The following is a 12,103-nucleotide window of genomic DNA, read 5'->3' as shown; positions in this document are numbered from 1 at the left end:
CTTCACACACGTGCTTTGTGCGCTCCGCGCAAGCGCATTTGGTTTCTGCCCAGCTGAGGTGCGGCAATCCACACCTCAATCCACTCTGCCACACCTATCAGTTGGGCTAAAAGCCATGAAATAAAGGTAGGAATAAAGCAGGGGTGGGCAGGAGGGCTCAGCTCCCAGTCACAGAGAACCGGTTCAGTGATGTCACATCGTCACCACTACTGGCTCAGCCGAACCGGGCCGAATCGGGAGCAACCCACCACTGAGCAGAGGTCTTCAAACTTGGCAGCTTTAAGACTTGTGGACTTCAACTCAGCATAGCTGGCTGGAGAATTCTGGGAGTTGAAGTCCACAAGTCTTAAAGCTGCCAAGTTTGAAGACCTCTGAGCTATAGAGTCCTTGGTGCTTTCTAAGCTTGGTTGTTAGCTTGTAGACATTTCATTTACCCAACCACATAACATCATCAGTGTTGGTGAGTTCTGTTAGTTAACTTTCTTGAAAGGAAAGAAGAGTGATTGTTGTTGTTGTTTTTTTAAAAAAAAACCCTCGGTGTTCTTTTTTCCAATATTGAAATGAGATTCCATTAAATTGCCGTAGAATAGGGGTCTGCAACCTTAAGCACTCAAAGAGCCATTTGGACCCATTTCCCACAGAAAAGAAAACACCGAGAGCCACAAAACCTGGGTGGGCGTGGCCAACTCAATGTCACTCACTTCCACCAGTCACATGACCCCCCCCCAGCCACACCTACCCAGCCGGTCATTAGGGCAGAGAACCAGTTAAAAACACCGGGAACCACAAAAACCTTTTGACATATATCTCTCTCCCCTCCTTTCCCTCTCTCTCTCTCCCTCTTTCTCTGTATCTCTCTGTCTCTGCCCTGGCCGCTTCTCCATCCCCTGCCACCACCCTTACCTTCTCAGGCCAGGCGAGGAGTGACTGGGAGAGGAGGGTGAGGGGTGGGGCCGACCAGTGGTGGGATCACCCGACAGGGAGCCACAGCAGACGGCCCAAAGAGCCGCATGTGGCTCCAGAGCCGCAGGTTGCTGACCCTACTCAGAGAAATTGAGAGGATCTAACAATATTAATTGTGGTCTCTCTCTTGTTATGCTAGGAAGTGAATTATAATTATCCAAGCCTGTTCCGTTTACAAAGACTTACAGATATTTCTACTGGCATCTGCGGCTTCAGCAGTTTCAGTCAAAGATGAGATGAAATTGTTGGCAACTTCTTCTGGGGTGTCAAAAGTATATGGCTCTGGGAAGGAACAAGAGGAGGCTCAATTAGTAACAGATTATAAAAGAGAATGCCCCAAAATAAATAGAACTAATTTTTATGCAAAACAGGATTGAAATAATAAGAAGGGAAGTTGCACATTTTGTTGCTCTGGGACCCTTTGGGATAAACATATAAGATTCTTTAGTGCAGGGGTCTCCAACCTTGGCAACTTTAAGCCTGGCGGACTTCAACTCCCAGAATTCCACAGCCAGCAAGGGAGTTGCTGGGAGTTGAAGACTGCTAGGCTTAAGGATTCACATTTTCAGCCCCAGGATTCACATTTTCAATATTTAACTCAGTGGTGAAATGCAGCCGGTTCTATCCGGCTCAGGTGAAACCAGTAGCGCTGGAAGCTCCGCCCACCCACCCGGATGTCATCACATCACGTTTTTGAATCTCTGTGCATGCACAGAAGGTCCTGCATATGCACGGAGGTGTAACGCGCAAACGTGAAGCGAGCGCGCACACACGGGTACTCCATTTAACCTGATTTAACCCCCCTATTCATCCCATCAGGCATTCTTTCCCCTCTGCTCACGCCGACACTCTGGTTCTGATCCACTCCAGCTTCCTGATTCTTGGCAAATCCGTTCACTGGATCCAAAAAGGATGAGACCACGCTCACAAGTGTAGCGGACCCGATATTCTATCCGATATTGGTTTCCTTCTTTTCGAGCACCAATTGGAATCCCCGGGTTAGAGCAATGGCCAGCTAAAGTAGGAGAAGAAAGGACACCATGAATTAAATAGTCATTTTTGAATTAAAAGCATTTGCTAGACCAATTCTCGAATACAGCTCATCTGTCTGGAACCCGCACTGCATATTGGATATTAACACAATTGAGTGTGTCCAGAAATATTTCACAAAAAGAGTCCTCCACTCCTCCGCTCGCAACAAAATACCTTATGCCACCAGACTTGAAATTCTGGGTTTAGACAATTTAGAACTACGCTGCTTTTGGTCTGACCTAAGCATAGTACACAAAATTATCTGCTACAATGTCCTACCTGTCAATGACTACTTCAGCTTCAACCATAACAACACATGAGCACACAACAGATACAAACTTAAAGTGAACCGCTCCAAACTCGATTGCAGAAAATATAACTTCAACAACAGAGTGGTCAATGCCTGGAATGCACTGCCTGACTCTGAGGTTTCATCCCAAAACTCCCAAAATTTTAACCTGTCTACTGTTGACCTCATCTCATTCCTAAGAGGTCTGTAACAGTGGTGGGTTGCTCATCTCTTGGATGAGAAGCAAAATGTCTTCAAAGAAAAACTAGAAAGTCCAGTTGCCTCTTGAAAAAGCACCATTGGGACATGTAAATGAAATGTTGATGCTTGTAGTGGCCCGTCAGCGGCCTGTGCAGTTAGTAGCTGATTCCGACAGCGAGGAGGCTGGTGTGATGTTGCACCAGCAGCCTGTGCAGCTGGCACTCGAGTCAGACAATGAGGAGGCTGGAGAAGATGTGATGTCAGAGGTGGGGATTCAGCCAGGGCCTTCAGAACCTCCAGAAGCTCCCATAAGTGAAGAGGAAGAAGAGGAGGAGCCTCTTTTTGATGCACGAGCGTGCAGAGCTGTTAAAAGGCAGGAGTGGCTCCTCAGGAGTAATGCTTGGGGCTAATTGGCCACTCCCCTAGCCTACTTAAGGAAGGACGACAGCTGATGCAATTTGCAGGAAACAACTTCGTTCATATTCCTTCGCGTCTTGATTCCAGAAATGTTTGATTCGGCTCTTGTTTCTCTCTTGTCAGTTTTCCTGCAAATTGCTTCTGGGCATTCTGCCAACCACAGTAAGATTACAGTTATCTGAAATACTGTACCTCAGAATTGAGTTATTATTCTTTGGATTCTTGTCGGCTGTTAATGATGTTAAATTAACAGCCCTTGTTCAAAAAAGACTGATTTAAAATTGTACTTGTGTTCGAACAACTACTAAGAAAGCTTATTAGTAGTCCTTAATTAGTAAACTAAGGTTTGTACGGACTTTGTGTGTGCTGCGTTCTTTGGGGTCCGTAGCTGGGGCAGAACAATGCTACGTTTCCACGCTGAATACAACCAGGTTTTTCTATAGGAGCATCACACAGGAGTCCTGCACAAGAGCTTGCAAGTTTCGAGGGAATTGACCCTGCATGATGTCCGGATGTGCCGTTGTGTGGAAACGAGGCATCAGCATTGGTGGCTGGTAGTCTATATTGGCTAATGGCAGATGTGTCTATTGATAGCTGAGTATAGATGATGGAGGACTAAAAACTGATGTTGTGTTTTCGAAGACAGAAAAGGAAGTCTGAAGTGAGAACGGTCATAGGACTTGCATGTAATTAATTTCCATACTCACTTCCATCGTGACAAATGGTTGTTTTTCCACTCCATTTCCCATTGGGAAGGCAGGTGCGGACTTCAGACCCCTCCATGCTGTATCCTCCGTAGCAAGAAAACGTGATATTATCGTTTATATTGTAATATGACTGTGGAGGCTCATAGTAACCATTTTCAAATTCTGAAATTCTGGGGCAACGAATATCTGAAAAGAATAATAAATGATCAGTAAGCGGGATTGAATACCTCACGGTTATATTCTCTACCTCAACAAATTAATCCTCCCCTCTCCTTCTTGAGCTATTTCAGTATTCAACATATGAAATTGTGCAGAGGGTAGTGGTGGGTTTCAATTTTTTTTACTACCAGTTCTGTGGGTGTGGCTTGGTGGGCGTGGCATGGGAAGGATTCTGCAAAATCTCCATTCCCACCCCACTCCAGGGGGAGGTTACTGCAAAATCCCCATTTCCTCCTAATCAGCTGGGACGTGGGAGGTAGAGAATAGATGGGGGCAGGGCCAGTCAGAATTTTTACTACCGGTTCTCTGAACTACTCAAAATTTCCGCTACCGGTTCTCCGAACTGCTCAAAATTTCTGCTACCGGTTCTCCAGAACCTGTCAGAACCTGCTGGATTTCACCCCTGCCACTATTTCTTTCAATGCTAGGGCACCAACCCCTTTCTGAAAGAGGTGTTCACTCTAAGCTGTGTTGAGAAATAGCCCTGACAGATAACAAATGAAAAACATCTCTCTGGCTGTAACATTACCAGAGGCATGTTGACGCACAACCAAGCAGCCACTTATATTCACTTATCGCAACCCATTTGCTAAAGAGAGTCACTGGTGATGCTTTTCAAAGGACCAACACATGTTCTGACCTCATTGTGGAGGTAGAATTGGGTAGGCAATAAGGACCGTCCAATTTATATATCTAGCACTTTCTCTGATGTCAAACACCGTTCAACGAGGAAGAGAGACTTCTAAAATAAAAAGTTACCATTTTTTGATAGTAAAATCATTAAGTCTGATCTTTGGAGTAAATGCTAAGCATCTCTGGTAGCTGAAGACATGCAGGAAGGTTTCAGCTCCAGCATCGCTTAGCTTCACACATTTGGATGCCAGCAAAGCTATGGGTCTCCCCATGAAATCAAAAGGAGCCTGGATAGCTCAGCAGACTAATGCATTATAATTAACATCCAGCTGTCTGCAATTACTGTAAATTCGAATCTCACCAGGCTCAAGGTTGACTCAGACCTTCCATCCTTTCTAAGGTAGGTAAAATGAGGACCCAGTTTGTGGGGGCAATAAGCTGACTTTTTATAAATATACAAAAGTATGAAGGCTATTGCTTAATGCATTGTAAGCCGCCCTGAGTCTCTGGAGAAGGGTGGCATATAAATCAATTTTTTTAAAAAAAGGGAGGGGCCTGTTATGTACAGATTGGCTAGAATCTACATAAGGTTTCATGCTCGCCACGGATTGGCTAAAATCTACATAACGTTTCATGCTCGCCACGGATTGGCTGTCCGGACCGTGGGAGATTTAACCTGCTGTCATTGACCGGCTGGTCTTCCTGGGGCGCCTTAAACGGCAAGCTCCGGCAGCCCAGTCGGCAGAGCGCAGTTGCATTTTGCTGGAAATAAAAAGGTGCTGAATTCACTAATGAGTCTCGCCTGCTGCCTTGCGCCGATCTAACAGGGCCCCAAAACTATGAGCTCCAGAACAAGACATTCCCCTCAGGGTGTTATTGCTTTGATGGCCAGCTGAAAGGCAGACTTTCTTTTCTAAATTTAGAAATTAATTATACCTCGGCACCTGGCCTGGGAGACGTTGACATCATATATATTTTTCATAGTTTTCCACTCGTTCAATTCGCATGTCCGGAAGTCAGTAGGGTATGGGTATTGGCCATCTGGGCATGTATACCTAAGCACCATGTTGTTCTGCAACGCTACTGTTTGGCCTCCTACAATTTCGTCTGCCTTCGTCACCTCACAGCCAGCATCCGCGACATCTGATGGGAAGAAACACAAGAGAACATTAAAAGGAGCCCAGTGATAACCTGTTTCCTAAGTCAGCCTTTCCCAACCTTGCCAACTTTCAATCAATCAGAATAGAGCTGGAAGGGACCTTGGAGGTCTTCTAGTCCAACCCCCTGCTCAAAGCAGAAGCCCCTATACCAGGGATGGCTAACCTTTTTTCCCTCAGGTGCCAAAAGTGTGTGCGCGCTATTGTGCCCCGACCCATATTGCAATGCCCCTTCTGTGTGCCCCGCCCACCTGCACATGTGTGCGACCCCCCCACATGAGCACGTGACCCCCCCACACACATTTGCACGCAACCCCCCTTCCTCCGCTACCCCCTGGGAGGGGGGGAAGCCTTTGCCTCCCAAAATGGCTGAGGGGGAGAAGCCTTTTTTTTTTAATTTGATTTATATGCCGCCCTTCTCCGGAGACTCAGGGTGGCTTACAATGCGTTAAGCAATAGCCTTCATCCTTTTGTATATTTATACAAAGTCAGCTTATTGCCCCCACAAACTGGGTCCTCAATTTACCTACCTTAGAAAGGATGGAAGGCTGAGTCAACCTTGAGCCTGGTGAGATTCGAATTTACAGTAATTGCAGACAGCTGTGTTAATCACAATCCTATCAATCTGCTGAGCCAACAGGCCCTTTGCCTCCCAAAATGGCTGGGAGGGGGTGGATAAAGTATTTGCCTCCCAAAACAGCTGAGGGCAGGGAGGGGAAGCGTTTGCCTCTCAAAACGACTGGGGGGGGGGAAGCCTCCAAAAGAGGCCTCCCCCCCCCAGTCGTTTTGAAGAGAGCCTTAAAAAGAGCCTTGGTGGCGCAGCGGACTAAACTGCTGTTAAAGTAGCACTTAGCTGCCAGCTGCCTGCAATTACTGCGAGTTCAAATCTCACCAGGCTCAAGGTTGACTCAGCCTTCCATCCTTCCGAGGTAGGTAAAATGAGGACCCGGTTTGTGGGGGCAATAAGCTGACTTTGTATAAAAAAGAACACCGCTTGGGGGGGCCAGAAAGCCCTACTAAGCAGGTATATACAAAAGTATGAAGGCTATTGCTTAATGCATTGTAAGCCGCCCTGAGTCTCTGGAGAAGGGCGGCATATAAATCAAACTAATAAATAAATAAATAAATAAAACGGCTGGGAGGGGGCAGAAAAAGTCTTTGCCTCCCAAAACAGCGCTGAGAAGGGAATCTCTGGAGATCTGGGAAGGCACAGGCAGCCTATACCATATCAGACAAATGGCTGTCCAATTTCTTCTTAAAAACTTCCAGTGTCAGAGGCTCAACCAATCTCATTGCGATTTTGGAAAAAGTTCAGAGAAGAGCAACAAAGATGATCAAAGGCCTGGAGACTAAAGCATACGAAGAACATGGGTCTGGCTAGTCGAAAGAGAAGAAGAATCAGGGGTGACGTGAGAGCAATATTCCAGTATTTTAGGGGCTGCCACAAAGAAGACGGGGTCAAATTATTTTCCAAAGCACCAGAGGGCAGGACAAGAAACAATGGTTGGAAACTAATCGAAGAGAGAAGCAACCTGGAATTAAGGAGAAACACCCTAATGGTGAGGACAATTAACCAGTGGAACAGCTTGCCTCCAGAAATCGTGAACGCTCCATCACTGGAGGTTTTTAACAAGAGACTAGACAGTCACTTATCTGAAATGGTATAGGGTCTCCTGCTTGAGCAGGGAGTTGGACTAGAAGATCTCCAAGGTCCCTTCCAACTCTGTTATTCCGTTCCGTTCCGTTCTGTTCCATTCCATTCCATTCCATTCCATTGGTAAGTCGTTCCACTAATGGTTCTGACAGTCAGGAAATTTCTGTTTATTTCTACCTTGGTTCTCTCCGTGGTTAGCTTGGGTCAAATATAGGTTCTAAAGGCGAACAGGATTGAATGGGAATTCTGCATAGGATTAGAATTCCAAACGGGGGAGAAGAAGAAGGAGCTAACGGGGGAGAAGAAGAAGAAGGAGCTAACGACAGAGGGGGGTGTCCATAAAAACAGAACAATAGAATTATAGAGTTGGAAGGGATCATCAGGAAATTTCTCCTTAGTTCTAGGTTGCTTTTCTCTTCGATTAGCTTCCAGCAAAATTCAGGATCTTGGCAACGGGCACATAATTACAAGGATTGTATATCCTGGGGTCACATGATCACCATTTCTTCCTTTCTCATCTGGATTCCAACAAGCAAGTCAATGGGAGAAGCCAGATTCACTTAACAGCCACACGGTTGACTTAACAGCCAGTGAGTTGCTTAATCACCATGTGTTGTGGCCCGTCAGCGGCCTGTGCAGCTAGTAGCTGATTCCGACAGCGAGGAGGCTGGTATGGTGCTGCGCCAGCAGCCTGTGCAGCTGGCACTTGAGTCGGACAATGAGGAAGCTGGAGAAGATGTGGTGCCAGAGGTGGGGATTCAGTCAGGGCCTTCAGAACCTCTAGAATATCCCTTAAGTGAAGAGGACGAAGAGGAGGAGCCTCTTCTCGATGCACAGGCGCGCAGAGCTGCCAAAAGGCAGGACTGGCTCCTCAGGAGGAGGAGGTCTCCTCGAGAGTAGGGCTTGGGGCTAATTGGCCACTCTCTTAGCCTATTTAAGGAGGAATGCCAACTGAAGCAATTTGCAAGGAACAACTTATTTCACATACCTTCCTGTCTTGTCTTGCTTATCTTATCAGCTTCCTGCAAATTGCTTCTGGGCTTTCTGCCAACCACAGTAAACTTTCAGTTATTATTCTTTGAATTCTTGGCGGCTGTTAATGCCACCCAGTTCTTGCAACCGTTTTTCAAATGTTTTTGTTTCTAGGCCCTTAATCGCCTTAGTTGCTCTTCTTTGCACTTTTTCCAAAGTCTCAACATCTTTTTTGTAACGTGGTGACCAAAATTGGACACAGTATTTAACTTAAGATGTGTCGACTGAAGTTAAAGTTGACAGGGTTGACAAACACTATTCTACATCCTGAATAGCAACCTATAGGCTATATGATGCTTAATCTTGATTTTGCTGACTGCAAGTCAGTCTTGACTCCCAGCAACTACGTGTCCCTGCGGTTTTCTTGGCAATGTTTTTCAGAAGTGATTTCCCTTAGCACTGGGAGAAGGGACTGGCCCCAAAGTCTCCCATTCTGGCTTCAGGCCTAAGGCAGGACCAGAACCTATGCAGCTAATCCTTCACTTTTGACCACAATTGAGCCCAAATTTTTTGTTGCTAAGTGAGACAGTTGTTAAGCAAGTTTTATAGGTGAGTTTTGTCCCATTTCTTTCTTGTTCAATGAATCACTGCAGCTATATTAGCAACGTGGTTCTAATTGTCTCAAAGGTGCTTTTTCAAAAGGCAAATGGACTTTAGACAGAGATAGATAGATCCAGTGGTGCGATTCAAGTAATTTAACAACCGGTTCTCTGCCCTAATGATTTCTTCCAACAACCAGTTTGCTAAACTGCTCAGAAAGTTAACAACCGGTTCTCCCGAAGTGGTGTGAACTGGCTGAATCCCACCACTGGATAGATGATTAATAGATAGATGATAGCTAGATAGCTAGATGGATGGATGATAGATAGATAGCTAGATAACTAGGTTGGTAGGTAGGTAGGTAGGTAGGTAGATTGATTGATTTAAAAATCAGCTTCCTTCCTTTTGGGTCACTGGGGTGGGGGAAAGTTCCCTAAGGCAATGTTTCTCAGCCATTTTATGACATATGGACTTCAACTCCCAGAATTCTCCAGCTGAGGATTTCTGGGAGTTGAAGTTCATATTCTTAAAATGGCTAAAGTTGAGAAACACCGACCTAAGTTTTGAACCTCAGGAATGCTATATAGATGGCATCAGGCACCTAGTTGATAATTGCTGGCTTTCCACTTTAATGATAGATTTCCAAGTATCTGTAATAAACCTAGCTTATCAAACAACTGTGTCCTTGAATCTTTAGCATTAGAGTCAGAGGGACAGAAACAGTTTTCTGATTCTCAGGAATCAGAATTGAAAGTCAACAACAAGCTAAAGTCAAATTCCAGCTAAATGCAATGATAAGTCTTAAATCGGGACACCCAAGGAGGTCAATAAAGTCAAGATGGCGATGCAACCACATGTTTGAAGCCTATTTCTTATGTGCAAAGGGCTGGGCTTTGAACCAATAATTTGGTTAAAGGGGGAAATATAGTCCCCATAACCTCACTGTGTTGTGTGTACGCAGCCACTTATGTAAATGTTTTCAAATCAAGGTGTACAGATAGCACTCAACTTATGACCGGAATTGAGCCTGGAATTAGAGTTGTAAGGTGTGGTGAGTCACCACTTAACCAGGCCAGATTTTACAAACTTTCTGGTGATGGCTTTTAAGTGTATGCCACAGTCATTAAGCAAACATATTTTCAATGGGTGTTTTTTACCTGGAAACGGGAAGTAAATGCTGGAAACTGGCAAAAAAATATGTCAAAAACACATCACCATGGGAAGCTGCCGATGATCATAAATGAGAGCCGGTTGCCAAGTGTCCCAAATGTGATAATGTGATTGTGTAGGGCTGCGACCGTCAGAACTCCAGAACTGGGTCCTAAGTAGTTCTGGGGAGGTCCGTTGTAACTTCAGACGGTTGCTAAGTGAGGATTGCTTTTATAGAGGAGATACTTTCCTTTAGATTCCCCTGTAATGCATAGTTAGCAAGCCAAGATGGCAAGCCGCAATCCTGCAATTGAAGCTCCACCGTTCAGTTTTTTTTACTTGCATTGCAAAAGGGATAGAGTTTGATTGTTTGGCTGTGGCTGCCATCTTGACTTTTTTGACTCCCTCTGGGGGATATCAGGAGCTAGGGACTTGAGGTCTTGTCCTCCCCCATTGCAATGACCCACCATAGGAGCGGAATTTCACATTATTTTCATTTGAAAACCGCTGTGAGCTGAGTACGCTACCTGAGGTAAAATCTAGCCTCAGAGCTCATTTTGAAAGGCAAAGCTTAACTCAGGGTTGGGTAAAATATTACTTTGGATCTGAGGGCTGTGGTGTTATATAAAGGTAATCTCTGAGCACAACTAAGACCAAAACCTCTGTCGCTAAGTGAGACTGTTGTTAAGTGAGTTTTGCCCCATTTTACGACCTTTCTGGCCACAGTTGTTAAGTGAAGCACTGCAGCGGTCCAGCTAGTACCATGGTTGTTAATTGAATCTGGCTTCTCCATTGACTTTGCTTGCCAGAAGGTCGCAAAAGATGATGAAATGACCCCTGGGACAATGCAACCATCATAAATATAATCCAGCGCCATACGTCCAAATTTTGATCACGTGACCATGGGGATGATGCAACGGTCTTAAGTGCGAAAAACAGTCGGAAGTCACTTTCTTCAGTGCCGTTGTAACTTCGAACGGTCACTAAACAAAAGATTGTAAATTGAGGACTACCTGTACTGAGTGTGTATATGTATGTACATACGTACCTATGTATGTATGTATTTATGAATTATTTATGTATTTATAACATTTATTGGCCACCCACCTTACCATAAGTAACTCTGAGTGGTGTGTGTGTGTATATATACATATACCGTGTTTCCCCGAAAATAAGACCCTGTCTTATATTTTTTTGAACCCTGAAATAAGCACTTGGCCTTATTGCCATGCACTCAAAAGCCCGATTGGGCTTATTATCAGGGGTTGTCTTATTTTGGGGGAAACAGGGTACTATGTGTATATATATGTGTGTGTGTGTGTGTATATATATATATATATATATATATATATATATATATATATATATATATATATATATCTGTGTGTGTATCTATCTATCTATCATCTATCTATCTATCTCTATCTACACACACACACACATACGTATAGGCAGGCAGGCAGGCAGGGAGGCAGACATGATATAGATATAGATATACGGTATATGGTATATACACACACACATTGATATATGTGTGTGTGTTTGTGTGTGTGTGTGTGTGTATGTGTGTGTGTATATATATGTATGTATGTATGTATATATAACATTTATTGGCCGCCCACCTTACCATAAGTAACTGGGTGGCTTACAGATATGTTTGTATGTACTGTATGTATGTATGTAAGTATCAGGGGTGAAATGCTCCCGGTTCGGACCGGATCGCTGATGCGGTAGCGATGGCAGCAGGTGGTTCGGAGAACCAGTAGCAAAAATCCCTGCGCCCCACCCCCCCATGCCCAGCTGAGCCGCATGATTATCAGAGGCTTTTTTTTTTTTTTTACTTTTAAAAGCATTTTTTCTACAACCTCTTCCAACGAAAAAATGCTTTTAAAAGTAAAAAAAAAAGCCTCTGATGATCGCGCGGCTCAGCTGGGATCATCAGAGGCTTTTCAAAACATTTTTTTCTGCAACCTCTTGGCCGAAGCGGTGGTAAAAAAAATGCTTTGAAAAGTCTCTGACGATCCCAGCTGAGTTGCCTGATCCTCAGAGAGGCTTTTCAAAGCATTAAAAAAAATGCTTTGAAAAGTTAAAAAAAAAAAAAAAGTTGGCC

General features: G+C 44.6%; 1 protein-coding gene across 1 annotated transcript in view; it reads right to left on the bottom strand.

The window, feature by feature from the left end:
* Nucleotides 1-12,103, bottom strand: part of LOC139310091 (uncharacterized) — a 126,966-nt gene that overhangs the window by 27,808 nt on the left and 87,055 nt on the right. Inside the window, exons 21-24 of the mRNA XM_070934245.1 lie at nucleotides 5,398-5,604; nucleotides 3,610-3,795; nucleotides 1,805-1,978; nucleotides 1,150-1,245 (exon numbers count right to left, since the gene is read on the bottom strand). Of these exons, the coding sequence (XP_070790346.1) occupies nucleotides 1,150-1,245; nucleotides 1,805-1,978; nucleotides 3,610-3,795; nucleotides 5,398-5,604 (663 nt within the window). The remainder of the gene's footprint in view (nucleotides 1-1,149; nucleotides 1,246-1,804; nucleotides 1,979-3,609; nucleotides 3,796-5,397; nucleotides 5,605-12,103) is intronic.

This window comes from Pituophis catenifer, unplaced genomic scaffold (assembly GCF_029215685.1).
Source record: "Pituophis catenifer annectens isolate HBS135680 unplaced genomic scaffold, rPitCat1.0.hap2 SCAF_2, whole genome shotgun sequence".
NCBI lineage: Eukaryota > Metazoa > Chordata > Lepidosauria > Squamata > Colubridae > Pituophis > Pituophis catenifer.
This window is presented reverse-complemented; position numbering and strand designations above follow the sequence as displayed.